The 18755-nt window shown below is 32.7% G+C and overlaps 1 protein-coding gene across 2 annotated transcripts; it reads left to right on the top strand.

Annotated features, from left to right (window-relative positions):
* Positions 1–1677: 1677 nt before the first annotated feature.
* On the top strand, positions 1678–18405 carry LOC111413982 (topoisomerase 1). 2 transcript variants are annotated; one of them, XM_023045129.2, is made up of 4 exons: positions 1678–1842; positions 1945–2090; positions 8863–10109; positions 16635–18405. In XM_023045129.2, exons 2-4 carry the CDS (start codon positions 2049–2051, stop codon positions 18310–18312), a joined length of 2967 nt encoding a protein of 988 aa, XP_022900897.1. In that variant the 5' UTR covers positions 1678–1842; positions 1945–2048; the 3' UTR covers positions 18313–18405. The 2 variants fall into 2 exon arrangements, with proteins under 2 accessions (XP_022900897.1, XP_022900898.1); XM_023045130.2 differs by lacking the exons at positions 1678–1842; positions 1945–2090; positions 8863–10109 and adding an exon at positions 10303–10588.
* Positions 18406–18755: the final 350 nt, after the last annotated feature.

Here is an 18755-nt window from a genome sequence, read left to right on the forward strand (position 1 = left end):
TACAATGCCAAAATTGCAACAACATTTAAGTACATAGGGCAAACTGGTAGAAAACTGAATAAACATATAAATGAACACAAAACTAAAAATAATTCAAATGTTTATAAACATGCTACTAAAACCAGCCATAACATTGACTATAAGAATTACAAACTTTTACATAAATGTAATAAGAGCTATAGAATGGACTTATTGGAGCAACTTGAAATTTCTAAATACTCTAAAGACTCTAATCACAATTTAATGAACGACCAAATCAATAATATTGAGAACCCACTCTATTTTTAAGCTCTTAGACTAAATATATATATTTTTTAATTTTTTGAACTTTATTATTATATTTCTATATATAGCTCATTCATTTGCATTATTAACTTATATTTTTAAAACCAGTTTTGTCTCTTTACATTCTTATACCATTTTATTTTATTATATCAACTTTGCTCTGAGCATTTTAACGTGTCCTACACTTGTGCTGTTTATTACAATGTAAGTTTTTATACTCTAATCTTTGTACTTTCATGGCTTTTATAGAAGACAGCTGATGATGAACATAGTTCGAAACTAGTCTTGTCATTTAAATTAAATAAATATTACAAGAAGCAAAGAGTTTTTTCTTAATTATATGGTATTACTTCTTACTGTATTTATTTATCTGTTGTGCATTTTTATTTGATCAATCTAAATCACTAATTTAGTTTCTACAACGTCTGTGAGTGCTTTAATCACTGGATTTTACTGAAAAATTACATCTTATTTTATATACTATGTTAAATTATAAATTATTCCATTTTTTCATAAATCAATAAATTGCAGAAATATGTTTATAACCATGGTTCAAATAATTGAACCTTATGAACAATATACTTAAAAACATGAATTTCAAGACTTCATACACCGTCAAAAACACCATAGAACTAATAAACAATATCAAATCGCTTCAATTACAAGAAACCTACATCTTGGTCTCTTTCGACATTGTAAACCTTTACACTAATATTGATACTGATTTTTGAAGGCAATATCCAATCATTACTACTTCTCAGCAAAATAAGACCAATTAATTGGTATTTTATGATATTTCTAATCTTCAATTATCAATTACATTGCTAATCCACAAATCATTATCAACATTCCCTTTTAGAAATTGTTATACTGGTTATACAACCTTTTAGTTCTTTAAAATCCTTTATAATCTTTAATATTCAAAGTTGTTTAGTAATTTCTGGCTAATAATTTTCAATATTTTCTATAATTCTCTTTAAATTCAACAAGTAAAATAAAGAAAATGTCATTTATTGACAAGTTAAGGATAACGTAGCTAACTTCATAATTGTTATGAAAGTGGTTGATAAATATAATTTTAAAATAATAAAAACAAATCGATTAAATTACTTGAAACGTTTTAAATCAATTTTTTAATACAATTCTTTTGTATTAATAAACAAAAATATAATTGGATTGTTTTTAATTTAAAGAAAAGTGAGCGCCATCTATTATTAAAATACCTAATGATGATCAATAACTAACTTCATAATTGTTATGAATCTTGATTTTATTTAATAGTTTGTTTTAATTTCTCGAATTCTTAAAGTATCGTTTTATTTTACATGGTAACATCGATTTTGTAAAAATATGTAAACGTCGTAATTTAATAAATATCTCTTCTTTTAATAAGTGAAAGTGAATAGAAGCAATAAACGTCAGAAGTGGATGTCAAAAAATTTTTGACAGTTCACAATCAATCGATTGACAGAAGTTTCTGTTTTGTACAAAGCCAATTTTGAAGAAGAAAGAAAGTCGAGAATAACGGAAAATTAATTTCAACCAATTTATTGATCGGTACGTTTAAAAATTTTAAATTACGCGCTTTTAATCCCGTCTCGAAACAGAAGGGTTAATGCCATTTAAATTTTCAACGCATGCGTACTCTTCTCGTTTCAGTACTTTGACTGTGAACGGCAACCAAGGCCCGTTCACTCTCTTCCTTCTCGGTCTTCTATCATCGTTCGACCAGAAATCGTCAAAGTCCCAACAGAACGCACGTTATGGACGGCGAAAACTCGGCCAGCGATGAGAATTCCAGCCCGGTAAGTCGAAAAATTTCCTTCCAATATCCATTACTAAACGTTCACGTAGTCAGTTTTATGTAATTGTCTCGTTTTGAACGTGTTTTCTCGTAGCGTGGTCTGCGAAATTTTCTAAGTCCCAATATGGCGTCAGAGACTAAGTCCCAACGCCAACTACACGTTTTTTTAAAAAATCTTTTATTAATATATTGATATACTTTTTATGATATATGTAATCGATTTTTGATGATTTCTTTATAGCGATTTTTAAATTCTTGTTATTTTTAGTGATTTTTTCGAAATAAATTTTTTAATTACTTCTCCAATTTTTTTCTCATATATCTTATTACACACACTCTATATTATCATTATTATCATTTTTATAAATAATTATTAACAATTTTTATTAATGTATTTATCATATTTTTGATTCACTTCAATATTTTGTAATTACACATTGAAATTCTTATTGTTTAAGAAAAATCCATCAACAATGGTACATTCTTTGAAGAAATATTAATTTCTTTGGAATTAAATCATGAACAATTTTTGTTAGATTTTATTTAAGTTTTAGAAATTGGTCTGTATAGGTATAAAAAGTTATATTTCAATTCTAAAGTGTTTTAAAAATTATTGTATAACATGTACAGGTGTTTGAGCTTTTTGTATAAAACTTTAATATTAAAAAAAGAAAGGTTTCTTTTAACAAAAGTCAGATAACAATTACCTTATTAATGCTAAAATGAATTTCATATCTTTTAGCAAATAACGCTATTAAATTGTTAAAACTGCTTGCTTGTGTAATGAATATTGCACAAGCATTTGGTAAGCTGCGCACAAATATTTTAAATGCAAACATTTGTTTAAAACGTCGATTTATAGGGATTTTAAAAGTAATAATAAATTAACTATACTCTATTTTTTAATTCGCGGAGTGTTTTCAAATTGAAGCGCCAAAAAGAAGGGTTGGTATTAGTTAGTTTCAAGCAAAAATTACACTAGGAAAATTCGAGATGTTGCCGACCATCTTCGGGTTTAGCCGCACGTCTCTCAGTATGGCTAAACTCGAATGATTCTAGTTCTAGGTCTAGTGTTAGTTCTAGTTTTAGTTCAATAACAATATATACAACATAGTACTATCTTATGCTAACTAGCGCTACCTACCAATGCTACTAGAACTAACACACAAGACCTAGTACTAAAATCATTCGGGTTTACCCGTCTTGAGAGACGTGCGGCTAAACCCGAATGTTTCTAGTTCTAGGTCTTGTGTTAGTTCTAGTAATAGTGCTAATGTAAAACTAGAACTAACACTAACCATAGAACTAGAAAGTATGGAGTATAGACGTGCGTTCTAGTGATAGTGCTAGTGTAAAACTAGAACTAACACCAGACCGGGAACTAGAAATATTCGAGTTTAGTCGCACGTCTCTCATGACGGCTAAACTCGAATAATTCTAGTTCTAGGTCTTGTGTTAGTTCTAGTAATAGTGCTAATGTATAACTAGAACTAACACTAGACCGAGAACTAGAAACATTTGGGTTTAGCCGCACGTCTCTCAAGACGGCTAAACTCGAATGATTCTAGTTCTAGGTCTTGTGTTAGTTCTAGTGATAGTGTAAAACTAGAACTAACACTAGCCCTAGAACTAGAAAATATGGAGTTTAGCCGTGCATTCTAGTGATAGTGCTAGTGTAAAACTAGAACTAACACCAGACCGGGAACTAGAAATATTCGAGTTTAGTCGCACGTCTCTCATGACGGCTAAACTCGAATAATTCTAGTTCTAGGTCTTGTGTTAGTTCTAGTAATAGTGCTAATGTATAACTAGAACTAACACTAGACCGAGAACTAGAAACATTTGGGTTTAGCCGCACGTCTCTCAAGACGGCTAAACTCGAATGATTCTAGTTCTAGGTCTTGTGTTAGTTCTAGTGATAGTGTAAAACTAGAACTAACACTAGCCCTAGAACTAGAAAATATGGAGTTTAGCCGTGCATTCTAGTGATAGTGCTAGTGTAAAACTAGAACTAACACCAGACCGGGAACTAGAAATATTCGAGTTTAGTCGCACGTGTCTCATGACGGCTAAACTCGAATAATTCTAGTTCTAGGTCTTGTGTTAGTTCTAGTAATAGTGCTAGTGTAAAACTAGAACTAACACTAGACCGATAACTAGAAATATTTAGGTTTGGCCGCACGTCTCTCAAGACGGCTAAACCCGAATAATTCTACTTCTAGGTCTTGTGTGAGTTCTAGTTTTAGGTCAATAAAAATATACAACATAGTAATATCTTATTCTAACTAGCGCTACCTACCACTGCCACTAGAACTAACACAAGACTAGAATCATTCGGGTTTAGCAGTCTTAAGAGACGTGCGGCTAAACCCAAATGTTTCTAGTTCTCGGTCTAGTGTTAGTTCTAGTTTTACACTAGCATTATTAGTAGAACTAACACAAGACCTAGAACTAGAAACATTCGGGTTTAGCGACACGTCTCTCAAGACGGCTAAACCCAAATGATCCTAGTTCTAGGTCTTGCGTGGGTTCTAGTTTTAGTTCAATAAAAGTATACAACATAGCAATATCTTATGCTAACTAGTGCTACCTACCACTGCCACTAGAACTAACACAAGACCTAGAACTAGAATCATTCGGGTTTAGCCGTCTTGGGAGACGTGCGGCTATACCTGAATGTTTCTAATTCTCGGTCTAGTGTTAGTTCTAGTGGCAGTGGTAGGTAGCACTGCCACTAGAACTGCTACTGCTAGTATCAAATTAGAACTAACACTAGTCCGAGAACTAAAAACATTCTAGTTCTAGGTCTAGTGTTAGTTCTAATTTTAGTTCAATAAAAATATACATCATAGTAATATCTTATGCTAACTAGCGCTACGTACCAGCCGTCTTAAGAGAGGTTCAGCTAAACGGAATGTTTCTAGTTCCAGGTCTAGTGTTAGTTCTAGTGCTAGTATTAATCTAATTTTATTTGTAATTCAGTGCTAGCTTATTGTATATTTTTATTGAGCTATAACGGACACTGCTTTCCCCGTATTAATTCGTTATATCGAGGTTTTAGTGTAATGTTAAATTATATTATGTTGCATTTTATGTGGGATAAAGTAACTCCCTGGTTTGTATTATGTTTAAATAAATAAGTTATTAAATTCGTAACTACAGTTTACTTAAAATCCGCCTTGGTTTTAAAACTCCCGACAAAAAATAGCTTTGAAAAATTACGCTGTGTAAACGTGACTTTTCATTTTACTCATCTGAATTAAAAAATAGAGTATAGAATACTGGAAATAATTTGTTATTCACATGTTTCTTTATTTATAACGTCTGCCTTTAAACTTCTAAAGACTATGTCTTGTTTTTTTTCTGCTTCATCAAGTCTCTTGTGATGCTGAAGACTCCACCATTCGTACCACCTTTTCGACGGTCATCCGACAGGTCTGCACTCGATCTCTTTATCCTGTCCACGTGGTCTCTCCACCAACTGTGCCTCGCACTATATTAAGCACCCTCAGTTCATTCCGTATTGCTGGGCTTCTTACCGATATCTCAGGGTTACTCCTTAACATTGTCATTGCGGTGGCTCTTAGCATGTTCTTAGTTTTTGACGGATCCGCCCTAATTTCGATGACTCATTGCCGTTTTGTAGATACTGACTTTGCTCTCCTTGGCCGTGTGTTTAAATGTTATTTAAACTTCTTTATTACCCCCTAAATGGTATTATAGTATTGAGATGTTGCTGGGATCATCTTCTGAAATTGTTTCATTGCCTCCTATACCAATTTATTTGATTATTGTGCCGTCGTTGATTGAGATTTGGAACTTGGTGTCACCATTAACTACAAGGTATTTTTGTAGTTATTTTCAAACTACCCTGCACTCCCCATTTTTTATATTCTGCAAGTTGTATACCTCGTGTCAGGACTATTTCATTATCATCCTCTGGCGGTACATCTCTTGGAAAATTTGACCTTCTGAACAATCTGCTACCACCCTACTCAATTAAGTGCTGTTAGTCTCCAATTTTGAACGCGCAGCTTCTTTATGTTGTTAGTCACACTATCTATCCGTCCCATTCTGTCATCTCCTATTTCTTGGTATATCTGGTTTGCTCACAAATGCTTTCTGTCCTTTCCTGGTTTCACTCATTTTTAAGAGTGTCCCATCCATCTTATTAATTGAACACTGGAAAACCTAACAATGTATTCTCCTTCAATAAGGTTGTTTAATTCTTCCTTAGTACGACTTAAGTAATCAAACGTTCATTCAAACAAGGTCTAAATTGGCACGATTACTCTTCAGAAAATGTTAAATAGATTGTCATTTTTTGTATTAGTGTCTTATACGGGTGGTCAAAAATTGAATTACTGTCTCTTCATATTCAATGGCGAGTAGAAAATTTTAAATGGAACGCCTAATTTTTTTTTAACCTATCAAATTTCCCAATATGAGAGAAACTACAATAAATAGGTATAGGAATGTTTTTAGATATAATTTGTCGAGAATTAAATGCCCTTTCGGATAGACTAATAAAATTTTTGACTTTCTCCCCATTGAATATGGAGAAACGGTAATTCAAATATGGTAAAGAAACAGTAATTCGAATATGGAAAACGAATAACGCTAGGTACTAATAACGTTTATGAAAGCCATCATATTTTTTTACAATTAAAAAGTAAGGTGTAATAAAAACTATAGCATTCCATTTAAAATAGCGATGTTATGGTCTACTTCCGGTAGACCAAAAGAGGCGGTCATCTTGAAAGTATTTTAGATCGAAAGATCTGTATGAACAACCCATGATATCAAAATTTCAATACTGTAGTGGAACCTAAAAAAGTTTTAACGAACCAGTTACATGAGATCCTGTATAGTAATAGTTTTAATTTTCTAAACGGTAGTTTTGATTAAGTAGTAAGGAGTAACATGCATTTCCAGCTCTTATTCTGTCTTGTATGCTATTATCATTCCTGCATAAAATGCCCAGATATCTAATCCTTTTCACAACTTCAAAGTTGTACTCAGCAACAGTTAAGTTTTACGAAGTTCTTCTATTTCCATCTCTGGACATTCTCGTGCATTTGGTTTTTTCCTCATTGATTTTTAGACCAATTATTTTCATTTTGAGTGCGAGCCTTGCAAATGCTTCTACCGTGGTGTGTATAGAGCATGATATAGGCCATTATTACTATATCATCATCATCTACGTATCCAATCACTCGATATGCCTTATTGAATATGCTGCCTCTGTTTTTTAGAACGCAGAAACGTTGATAGTACATCATGTCTAAAATCATTATTGATCGTAAATGGTTCCGACTTTCTACCTTGTACTATTTCTTTTGCTTTAGGTTCGTACATTTGTTATCATTACCATGCTGCTTAATTTCTTTGGAAACCTTACTTTATCAGTATTGATTGTATACTCGTAATGCTGCACGCCTTGTTCAGCTCCTAACCATATGCTCAACCTGCTACTCTTCATATCACGCAGTAGAGGTGTTACGGTATACGTGGAGAACTACATTATAAAACTCCTTTTATACAATCACCCAGTCTTCTTCAGTAGAGCGTCTTCGTAATAGCCTGTCACGGATTAACTGTTCTGGTATGTAGATTTCGACTTGAGAATTAAGGTCTGTTAGAGTTTTGTTATAATTCCGCGACGGTAAGAGTGAGTTTACGAGACATATTTCGTATTGAATTTGTACTGGTTTGGCAGAATTCTCCTTCGCTCAAATTTGATCTTACAATTTTTCATACCCTCTAGCCATAATAAGTGCTGAATGCCATTGCCTGCTATACATCCTTCGATGTTGCTCGACCAGTAAAAGCAAACGAATGTTTTCCGGTAAAGTTATCAAGGCGTTCGATGGTTCGTATGTGTAAATAATTTTAGGACACTCTCACTGCGCCTTGATGCATTCTCTCCAAAAACTCTCGAACAGGTATGGCTTCTCATTGAAATTTCGCAAAAGGTGGAATGTAAAGATTTTTATACAGGTCTTAAAACATTTACTACTAACAGCACCAATACGCGTTAAAAACAAATAATTTTTCAATAAACTATAAGTATTTTATTAAGTATTTTTGAGAGATTTGGCCCAGATGGTAAAATAGAGTTCTTTAGCTATAATAGAAATTAACAGATGACGCTACTAACTACATAAAAGAAAAGTATTGTAAATGAATTGTCGTTATTAAGCCACATAGTAATAAATGAAATAAGTCGTGTCTAAATATATAGAAAAAGATATTCTCTCTTATATTTAGGCGTAACATATACGTAAAATAATTATATACTCGACACTGCATCAAATGAAATATTATTTTGTAACTCGCGCAAGTTGTGTGATCAGCTGATTGAGGAATCAGAGTTAATCCACACTCCTCTCTTTAGAAAAGTTAAAGTTGAATAAATTAAAAGTAATATACAATAAATAAATTACTACATCGAGCATCAATTACAGGGGTTGTTGGCAACGGACATAAACATCAAGTGTTTGTAATTCACAATTATATTTACCTGCAAAAAACCTTACCGTGATCTTTACACTCATCTCAATCATTTAATTACTATTAATCGCTTTTAACGTTTGAGATATACGTTTTTAAATCCAATCGAGATTTCTGATAAGTTAAATTTTCTTGAAATAATTTTAAAATATTTATGTACAATCCAAATGTTTTTAATGGCACGATAAAAAGCATTGAGTATTGTTACACTGTTGTATAAAAAATGTTATCAAAATGTAATTAAAACATTTTTTCGATAGGTTTACAAGTCAAAAGAAAATTCAGATAAACATCACGGCGTGAACGGCATTAGCAACGGATACTCCGATAATAACAAACACAAAAGTCACAAATCTTCCTCTGATCATAAAGATAAACACCGCGACAGAGAACGCGACAAAGATCATCATCGGGATAAAAGCAAAAGTAAAGATCATAAAAGTTCGAGTCGCGACAAAGATCGACATAGTAGTTCAAAAGACAAAGATAAACATAGCTCGTCATCGCATAAATCGTCATCGAGCAAAGATAAAGAAAAACATCGGGATAAAGACAGACATAAGGACAAATCGAAAGATAAAGATAGGGAGCATAAAGAAAAAGAACATAAATCGAAAGATAAAGATCGCGAAAAGGATAAAGATAGGAGAGATAAAGAAAAAGATAGACATAAAAGTAGTTCATCTTCATCGAAAGATAAAGAGAAACATAGAGACAAAGATAAACACAGAGACAAAGATGGGAAAGATAGACACCATTCCTCTTCTAGATCGAGAGATAAAGACAAGGATAGAAAAGAAAAAGAAAATAGAGATAGAAAAACATCGGATCAAAAATACGAATCAAAACGAGTTAAAACTTTATCGGATTCGTCGAAAGAAGATTCCGTAGACGAAGACGATCAAAAGTTAGTGATCAAAGAGGAAGTTGATTCGCAGAATAGCGACGATCATAAATTGGTGATCAAAGAAGAAAATAGTGACGATCAAAACATTTCGCAAGCAAGCAGTTGCGATTATAACTTATCTCAATTTAAAGAGGAATCGAAATTTGACGGTTACGATGATGACGATGACGATTACAAAGATAATTCGCAACTAAAAACGACGTTTAAAGATGAAGATGAGGCCGACGACGGCGAAGAAAATGAAAATGAAGAAGCAGCACCAGAAGAAGAAAGTGAAGAAGATGACATTCCCATTGCAAAACGGATACCGTCGAAGAGAAAGATGGAAGATAGTGAGGACGAAGAAGATGATATTCCGCTAGGGAAACGAAAAAAAGCGAAAAAAGAAAAGAAAAGTAGTAGCAAAAAGAGAAGACATCGTCAAAACGATTATGATGAAGACGAGGAGGACGAAGATGAGGAGGAGGATGAAAAACCAGTCAAAAGGGAGAAGAAGAGTAGTAAGACGAAAACTAAAGTGAAGGAGATAAAAATCGAAGATGGTGCTGCACCTAAAAAACGGAAGAAGAAGGAGGAAGAAGAACAGGAAGTTTGGAAATGGTAAGTAAAAATGTCTAATTTATTAATTAGATAATATAATTTAAAACCAAATGTCAATATAAATTAGGCAAAAATTATTTTTTTGAAATTTTCTTTTAATATGCGAATTCGAATTTATGATTTCATAAAACTTTTGCTATTAAATAAGAGATGGCGCTAGTGTACACTTCTTATTACACATGACTTCTGACATAACCGTTTTTAAGGTTATGTTCACGGTAAATAGAAATGCGTGTAGATAAATTATTATTAGTTTGTTCTCGAAATTTGCATGAAATATTGAAAAATCATCGGGTAACGAATCATCTGCGATTGTGTTTGGGGAATCAAGTTCTTTCTCAACGTTATAATACAGTAACAAAGTTTCGTTATGTCCCGACAATTTTGCATGTTGGTTTGGATAGAAAGCAATCAAAGCCGAAAAATAAAGTGAAAATTAAAGAAAAACAAATAAAATCGAAGCAGTTAACGAAATTAAGGTAATAAATGCGGTTTTTGTTTGTCTTTGAATGTTTTGATTAACTCAGTTTTTAGGCACTGCTAGAATGCAATTTATGCAATCTTTGTAAGTTGGAAAATTTTGGTTTCAATATAATTATAAGTTTGGATAAATTGTTGGCCTAACTGTTAGTTTATCCTAAAATATTTTGTTATCTAAATATTATTCTAATAATATGACTATCTTTATCATAAAAAGTTTTAAGGAAAAATCAGTCTAATAACCTGACATCCCTTGCCAGTTTTGACACAATCTATTGTTGTTTTTATGTTCATTCTCCAAATATGGAGAAGGCTGATTTGAGCTTATTTAATCTTGATGAATATAGCTCTCAATATTTAAAATTTATGCTTTTATAGCAGAGATACCATATTTAGTGATTTGATTTCACATTGTAGTTGAAAATACATCAATTCAGAAACATTCATAACACTACCTATGAAGTAAATCATGATATTTAAATAAAAATGAAATTAATAAGAAAGCTGAATATGTCTTTGGTGATATTTCCACAAGGATTCTTCAAGAAATTAATTTTACAGCGAATTTTGAAAATTATCAATGAAAATTGCAACATCAAAAATTTTATCAAACTTCAAATATTGTTTTCTCAAAAACTAAAAGTTATTTTTCAAATCGGGTTGGTTCATTGGAAAGAGGCCACTCTTATTAACACTTTGGAAAATTTTTATACTCATATTCCAAGAAATGGATTTTATACGAATTTTTAAAACTTAATCGGCAAAAAAATTATTTCTCAAAAACTACAAGCGATTTTTCAAAACGGTTAGTTACATTAAAAATAGGATATTTTATTAATAATTGGTGATATTTCCTCAAGGATCCTTAAAAAAATAAATTTTATGGCGAATTTTGAGATTATCGATGAAAATTGCAACATTGCAAATTTTATCCAAATTTCAAATATTGTTTTCTCAAAAACTAAAAGCTATTTTTCAAAACGGGTTGGTTCATTGGAAAGAAGACACTTTTATTAATACTTTGGGAAGTTTTCATACTCATATTCCAAGAACTGAATTTTATACGAATTTTTAAAACTTAACCGGCGAAAGTGATTTTTCAAAACGGTTTTTTGCATTAAAAAGAGGATGAATGTGATGATGAATTATAAGCGAAGAGAAGAAAACTAAACGAAACTGCAACAAGAGATTTTATATATCGTATTGGCATTGTTACAATGAGGTTGCTAATGATAAATAAAGTTGTATTCAATGAAAAGAGTCCTATTGGGGTTGAACTTGATTCTTATCTGCAGTGTCCAACACCTAAAAGAGATACTAATTGCTGTGAATGGTGGAGTACTAAGTAATAGGTTTTTAATATACGAGCAAAGCTGGATATCTGTTCCATCATTAATTTTCATTTATTTATTGAAAGTACAGTGGTAAAGACGTTGTTGGAACAAAATATCTTAAATGGATTTAGACTGTGATTTGAGCTGCCTACAATTTAGATGCTAAGAAAAAATTTATATTTGTATAAATAAAATCTGATACTATTCTATATTCAATTCATTATATGAGATAGTATGCCATATATCACTTATAGAAACTTAGGTACAAAATAAAACTAAGAAGGTACTGTAGAATATATTAAGTGATACGACGAAATTCGCATGATACATCACAAAGGTTTTACAGATACGATAAAAGTCGATGCAATTGTAGAGTTTTTGAGTTTAGAAAAGATATTTGTACGTTGACGAGTTTTAATTTGGTTTTAAGTAATCAAAGTTACTAGTGTAAAGTAGGGAATATAGGCGATAAAATTGTTATAAACAGTTTATGGAGAAATCCTTGAAACAGGTGTATAGATTTAAAATATTTTCCACCATTTTTGATCGAGTTATGACATCATCGATATTTTTTTCAAATAACAATCCCCCATTTTTATTAAGGAATACGATAGAGGTTTTTTTGTAATTGGCTGCATAAGAAAATTTTCGAAAAAAATTACTTGAACTATCGCTGATTTGGAATTTTACTCCAAACTACTTACATTGAAAAACGATATCAATTGAAGCAGCACCTTTTTTGCCTGTTATAATTTTTAATGACGGATTTACACTAATTTTGAAGATTATGGATGTGATGGTAGTAAAAGTTGGCCAACAAGCAATGTTACAAACGCACAGTCACAACGAGCAGAAAGCGCTCGCCCGATTTTGCAAGAAACACACAACGCAACAATGAGATGAACTTGCAGAATATGTTCGTCCTGGAAAAACCCCCGTTTATGGTCCCGGAATAGTATACTAACTCTAAATAGCGTATTTCAAAGTTTATCTCGAAACAACGTTTTGGTAATTGGTAACCTCCTTTCCTCAAAATTTACCGGTTTAATTATTGTGCTCAAACATTGTGCACATCTTAATCGCATACATAGTTTTTGTCTGAACTAAAATTAAGTAAATCAAATTATGCAAAAAAGAACATAAATAATAGATTGTTAGTTTTAGATAAACAGAACAATGGCGGCAATCATGGTAACCATGAAAAATTACGTATTTTAGTATTGTTGTAAAAGACGTAAACATTTCTTATAAGTGCTCAATATGTATAGTATATTAATACACTGGTATGAACGTCTGTGAAGTTAGCACCTCATTTTTTTAAAACTTCAAATTTCTCTTGAGTTCCCATTGCACCTCATTGAGTTCTATAGTTCTCTACCATTTTTATTAAAAGTTCCGCAAAAATAGGCAAAAACATCGATATCGATTTTTTGGGGTGCTAAGTTCACAAAACGAGATCACAAAATTTGCAATAACTATTAAACGAATGCACGTATCTAAAAACTTTATTAAAATATCTTTTAGAACTCGTGAGGTGCTATTCAGAACTCCCGGAACTTTTCAAAATTTTCACCCCTCCGGAACATTTACGAAATCTCGATGTGAATGTTCTAGGTAGCACCTCACGAGATCTAACGAAAATGATTAAGGCCCAAAGCCGTAAAACTAATATTTAAGAAACTGTGCGCGATTTCAAGTGTTCACATTGAGATTTCGTAAATGTCCCGGAGGGGTGAAAATTTTGAAAAGTTCCGGGAGTTCTGATAGGAGTTCTAGGCAGCACCTCACGAGTTCTAACGAAAATGATTAAGGCTCGAAGCCGTAAAACTAATATTTAAGAAACTGTGCGCGATTTCAAGTGTTCACATTGAGATTTCGTGTATGTCCCGGAGGGGTGAAAATTTTGAAAAGTTCCGGGAGTTCTGATAGGAGTTCTTGGTAGCACCTCACGAGTTCTAACGGAAATGATTAAGGCCCGAAGTCGTAAAACTAATATTTAAGAAAAGTGCGCGATTTGAAGTGTTTACATTGAGATTTCGTAAATGTCCCGGACGGGTGAAAATTTTGAAAAGTTCCGGGAGTTCTGGCAGGAGTTCTGAATAACACCTCACGAGTTCTAAAAGATATTTTAATAAAGTTTTTAGATACGTGCATTCGTTTAATAGTTATTGCAAATTTTGTGATCTCGTTTTGTGAACTTAGCACCCCAAAAAGTCGATATCGATGTTTTTGCCTATTTTTGCGGAACTTTTAATAAAAGTGGTAGAGAACTATAGAACTCAATGGGGTGCAATGGGAACTCAAGAGAAATTTGAAGTTTTAAAAAAATGAGGTGCTAACTTCACAGACGCCTGGTATGAACATCTTAAACAGTTTTCCATAAAAAGTTAATGGAAGTACCTACAAAATTGGAATTCTAGACTAGACGACAATCCCTTCCTTAATGCGGATCTCATTGCGACTGTATGTTTGCTTTTAGCCAATTTTTACTCGTGTCACACCATATTCTTCAAAATGAGTGAATGATGAAAATATCCACGTTGCAAGGTTATTTAATATTAAGATAGAATTAAAACAAAAACAATCTTTGTATAAATTCCTTTCTTGCTTTTTTTGTTTATTTAAATATTTTCAATACCAGATTCGACTTATTTAAAAATAATCACCCGATTGATCAAACTAATCAAAATTGGAATTAAATAGTACACAATTTAAAATTAAAATAATAATGTTAAAATTAAATGCTGTGCGAAATAATAGGTTAATGTATGTAAGCAAATTGTGGTATAAATTAATTCCTTTTATAAATTAACGCCTTATATCCTTGTATGTACAGCACTTAGGCCCCAGCGGGCCCTTTGTATGTCCCCACAATTTACATTTCATTCAGGGGTCAGAAAACCAGCCCAAGGATTTAATGATCGTTAATAATAAAACAGAAGGGTATGTTCTGTATATCCGAAATTTGGGGCCATGGTACGCCAAAAGTGGATTTCCTTAAGTACGCGAGGTTGGGACAGTTATAAACAATATGACTTATCATCTCGTCTTCCATTTCACACTCTCTACAGAGGAATGTATTCGCCAGGTTCATGTAGAATATGTGCTTACGTAACCTGCAGTGTCCGGTGAGGAAGTGGGTGATGAATCTCAAGTCATTTTTTGATTTTCCCAGGAACTGAGTAGATCTCTTCCGGCAAGGGTAGAACAGAGTTTTCTTTGCAAAGACACCTACTGCCTCATGTCCTTATTCCTTGCCTCCTGTGCCTCCTCCGAAAGCTGCTGCCCTATTTGAACAAGGGCATGTTTGATGGCTAAAGACCCATGTAAAGGGATTTTATGTACGCTGGGAGGCATCCTGTACCAGCTATCAATGACCTCAAAACATCCCGGAATATCAAGTTAGTTTTCTATTATCAGTATATATTTTTATGTCCAAAGGTGGAATCTATCTTCTCTACACCGTCAGATATGATTACAAAAGCAAGAAAAAAGAAAAGAAAACAGAATAATTCATTCTGTACATCTTTCGAGAAATTCATTTATCCTGTATATTGGGTTTTGCGCTAGGTAATTCTTAACGAACGAGTTCATTCTTCTAGAATGCAATTGTCTAACTGGCTGTGGTAAGTGATTGTAGAATTTTGTGCCCTAATATTCAGAATTATTTTGAGTCTTTACTAGACGGTGGCGTGGAACTCGCAATTCGTCCCCCCGTCTTGTCGGATAGTTGTGCATATCTGAATTCTTCGTGAGGTTGATTCATTTCTTTTTAGCTGCTTTAATGAATATGTACACAGACGGTATGGTGAGAATTTTGTGTTGCAAAATGTTCTTTACAACTATCTCTACTCTTTAAATTGAGAAGTGCACGAATTGCCCTCTTTTGTAATAGAAAAATTTGCTCTTCTGCTGAAGATATGCCCCAGAACAGAATGCCATACATTGCGGGTACTGGCATAATATGTGAGTTTAGCCGCTTCTATGGTACTGATCGCTCTCATTCCCTGTACACAGTAAATTGCGCCATTTAGCTTCTTGGCAGTATTATCCTATAAAGGATCTTGCTTTTGATCATCTTATTTGACATCTAATCTGTACTAATCATTTTCATGAAGTGTGTTAGCGCTGTTTGTAACCGGCTTTGTCAGGGTTTTGACGTTCCAAATACCCATTCCAGGTAAATATTCTTATCCTAGTCCGGTTGCCTTGGTCATTTCCGAGAAATAAGTCCTGTTCAAGGCATATCTGTTAATTTCGTAATTGGTGTTTTGTTTTTCGGATGTAAGTAGGTACTTGGCCTCCAGTTTAACCCTTTTTCCTCTTTCTATAATTTGAACATAAATTAATTCTGACACAAATTAGTATTAACTAAGAAATTACTTTGAAAACTTACATTGATAAACTGAAATGTATTCATTATTAGAGGAGGGGTGAAGGTCAATAAAGCTGCTGTTTTTGACTAGGTCCATCATCAAAGACATCTCAAGGTCACATCAGGGTCAATACATACAACTTATTTGCATAATTCTATCAAAATGGCTGATTTAAAATTTTTATGGCGATTAATATTACAAACAGCAGTAGAATAAGTGCAGGTATCTGTAACTCATCGTCAAGTTGAACTATCTACCTAGTCTGTACAAAATCTAGTTTATTTCACTATAATTTGAACTCAAGAATATATTTTTATATTTAATTTTGCTTATAGGTGGGAAGAAGATAAACGACAAGACGGTGTAAAATGGTCATTTCTTGAACACAAAGGTCCCGTGTTTGCACCACCATACGAAAGGCTACCAAAAGATGTAAAATTCTTTTACGACGGCGACGAAATGAAACTTTCCGAAGAAACGGAAGAAGTTGCTGGTTTCTATGCAAAAATGCTTGACCACGATTACACGACAAAAGACATCTTCAACAACAATTTCTTTAAAGACTGGCGCAAAGTTATGACTGATAAAGAACGCTCGAAAATAACAAATCTTAGTAAATGCAATTTTAAACAGATGCATGCTTATTTCATGGATATCGCTGAAAAGAATCGAAATCGAACGAAAGAAGAGAAACAAGCACTCAAAGAAAAAAATGAAGCGATTTTAAAAGAATACGGTTTTTGTACCATTGATGGTCATCGCGAGAAAATCGGGAATTTTAAAATTGAACCCCCCGGATTGTTTCGTGGTCGTGGGGAACATCCAAAAATGGGAATGTTAAAAAGGAGAGTTCAGCCGGAAGATGTCTTAATTAATTGTAGTAAAGATTCGAAAATTCCTGTTGCGCCAGAAGGTCATAAATGGAAGGAGGTTCGCCATGATTCTGGCGTTACTTGGTTAGCTTCCTGGACCGAAAACGTACAAAATCAAGTTAAATATGTTATGTTAAATCCCAGTTCGAAATTAAAAGGCGAAAAAGATTGGCAAAAATATGAAACGGCGCGTCGTTTGCATAAATGTATCGATAAAATTCGAAAGGAATATCAATTAGACTGGAAATCAAAAGAGATGCGCATCCGACAAAGAGCTGTGGCACTTTACTTCATTGATAAATTAGCATTAAGAGCTGGAAATGAAAAAGATGAAGATCAAGCGGATACCGTCGGTTGTTGTTCACTCCGCGTTGAACATATTCAATTATTAGAACATAAAGATGATAAAGATTATGTTGTCGTTTTTGATTTTCTCGGTAAAGATTCAATTCGTTATTACAACGAAGTTCCAGTTGAAAAAAGAGTTTTTAAAAATTTACAACTGTTTATGGAAAATAAATCAACAGGCGATGACCTTTTCGATCGTTTAAACACCACCGTTATGAACAAACATCTTAACGAATTAATGGAAGGTTTAACAGCGAAAGTTTTTCGTACTTATAACGCTTCCATAACATTACAACAACAATTAGACAAATTAACTAATCCTGACGATTCGGTTACAGAAAAAATTTTAGCTTACAACCGCGCGAATAGAGCGGTTGCTATTTTATGTAACCATCAACGTTCGGTGCCGAAAAGTCATCAAAAATCAATGGAAAAATTAAAAGAGAAAATCACCGCGAAAAAAGATGCAATTTCCGATGCAGAACGACAGGTTAAGGATGCACAAAGAGAAGCGAAACGAGGGAGTGTTAAAGAAAAAGTTGTTTTGGATAAGAAAAAGAAAGCTTTGCAACGTTTAAAAGAACAATTATTAAAGTTGGAGGTTCAAGAAACTGATCGTGATGAGAATAAAACAATCGCTTTGGGAACGTCTAAATTGAATTATTTAGATCCGAGAATTTCCGTTGCTTGGTGTAAAAAATATGATGTCCCAATTGATAAGATTTATAACAAAACTCAAAGAGATAAGTTTCGTTGGGCTATTGATATGGCTGGACCGGATTATATCTTTTAAAAAGAAAGGTAAAAATATTAATGAATTATTTAAAAAAATAGGAGTAATTGGTTTGGTCCTGAAAAAAAAAGTTTAATTTTAAGCGACATGATTTTTTTTTAGAGACTATTTGACTTTAATCTTTAAAAATAATAATAAAATAGATAATTTTTTTAATTTTAAAGAATTGTTTCCTTTTCGATGAGAAGAAAACGTAATAATTTATTAATTTAAAAGTGGAACACAAGTGCAAGATAAAATTTTCATTACTATTAAAAAAAATATCGTCTCTTTATGTATAGAATTAGTCACAAAAAATTAAAAAAAAAACATAAGAAAATAGATTGTAGTTAATGATTTTTATTGTTGCTGTATCATGATTAGTTTGATATGAGTATGTTTTTGAATATTAATGTGTTAAAATTATGTTTACTTTTTTTTTCTTTCTCTAAAATTGTGGCGTA

The sequence above is a fragment of the Onthophagus taurus genome, chromosome 6, assembly GCF_036711975.1.
Source record: "Onthophagus taurus isolate NC chromosome 6, IU_Otau_3.0, whole genome shotgun sequence".
In the NCBI taxonomy this organism is placed as follows: domain Eukaryota; kingdom Metazoa; phylum Arthropoda; class Insecta; order Coleoptera; family Scarabaeidae; genus Onthophagus; species Onthophagus taurus.

Bases quoted from the DNA above. Each gene is read 5' to 3' on its own strand.
- LOC111413982 (XM_023045129.2), top strand. From the start codon at position 2,049: ATGGACGGCGAAAACTCGGCCAGCGATGAGAATTCCAGCCCG. The intron at 2,091-8,862 runs GTAAGTCGAAAA...TTTTTTCGATAG, and splicing joins GCGATGAGAATTCCAGCCCG to GTTTACAAGTCAAAAGAAAA. The intron at 10,110-16,634 runs GTAAGTAAAAAT...TTTTGCTTATAG, and splicing joins GAACAGGAAGTTTGGAAATG to GTGGGAAGAAGATAAACGAC.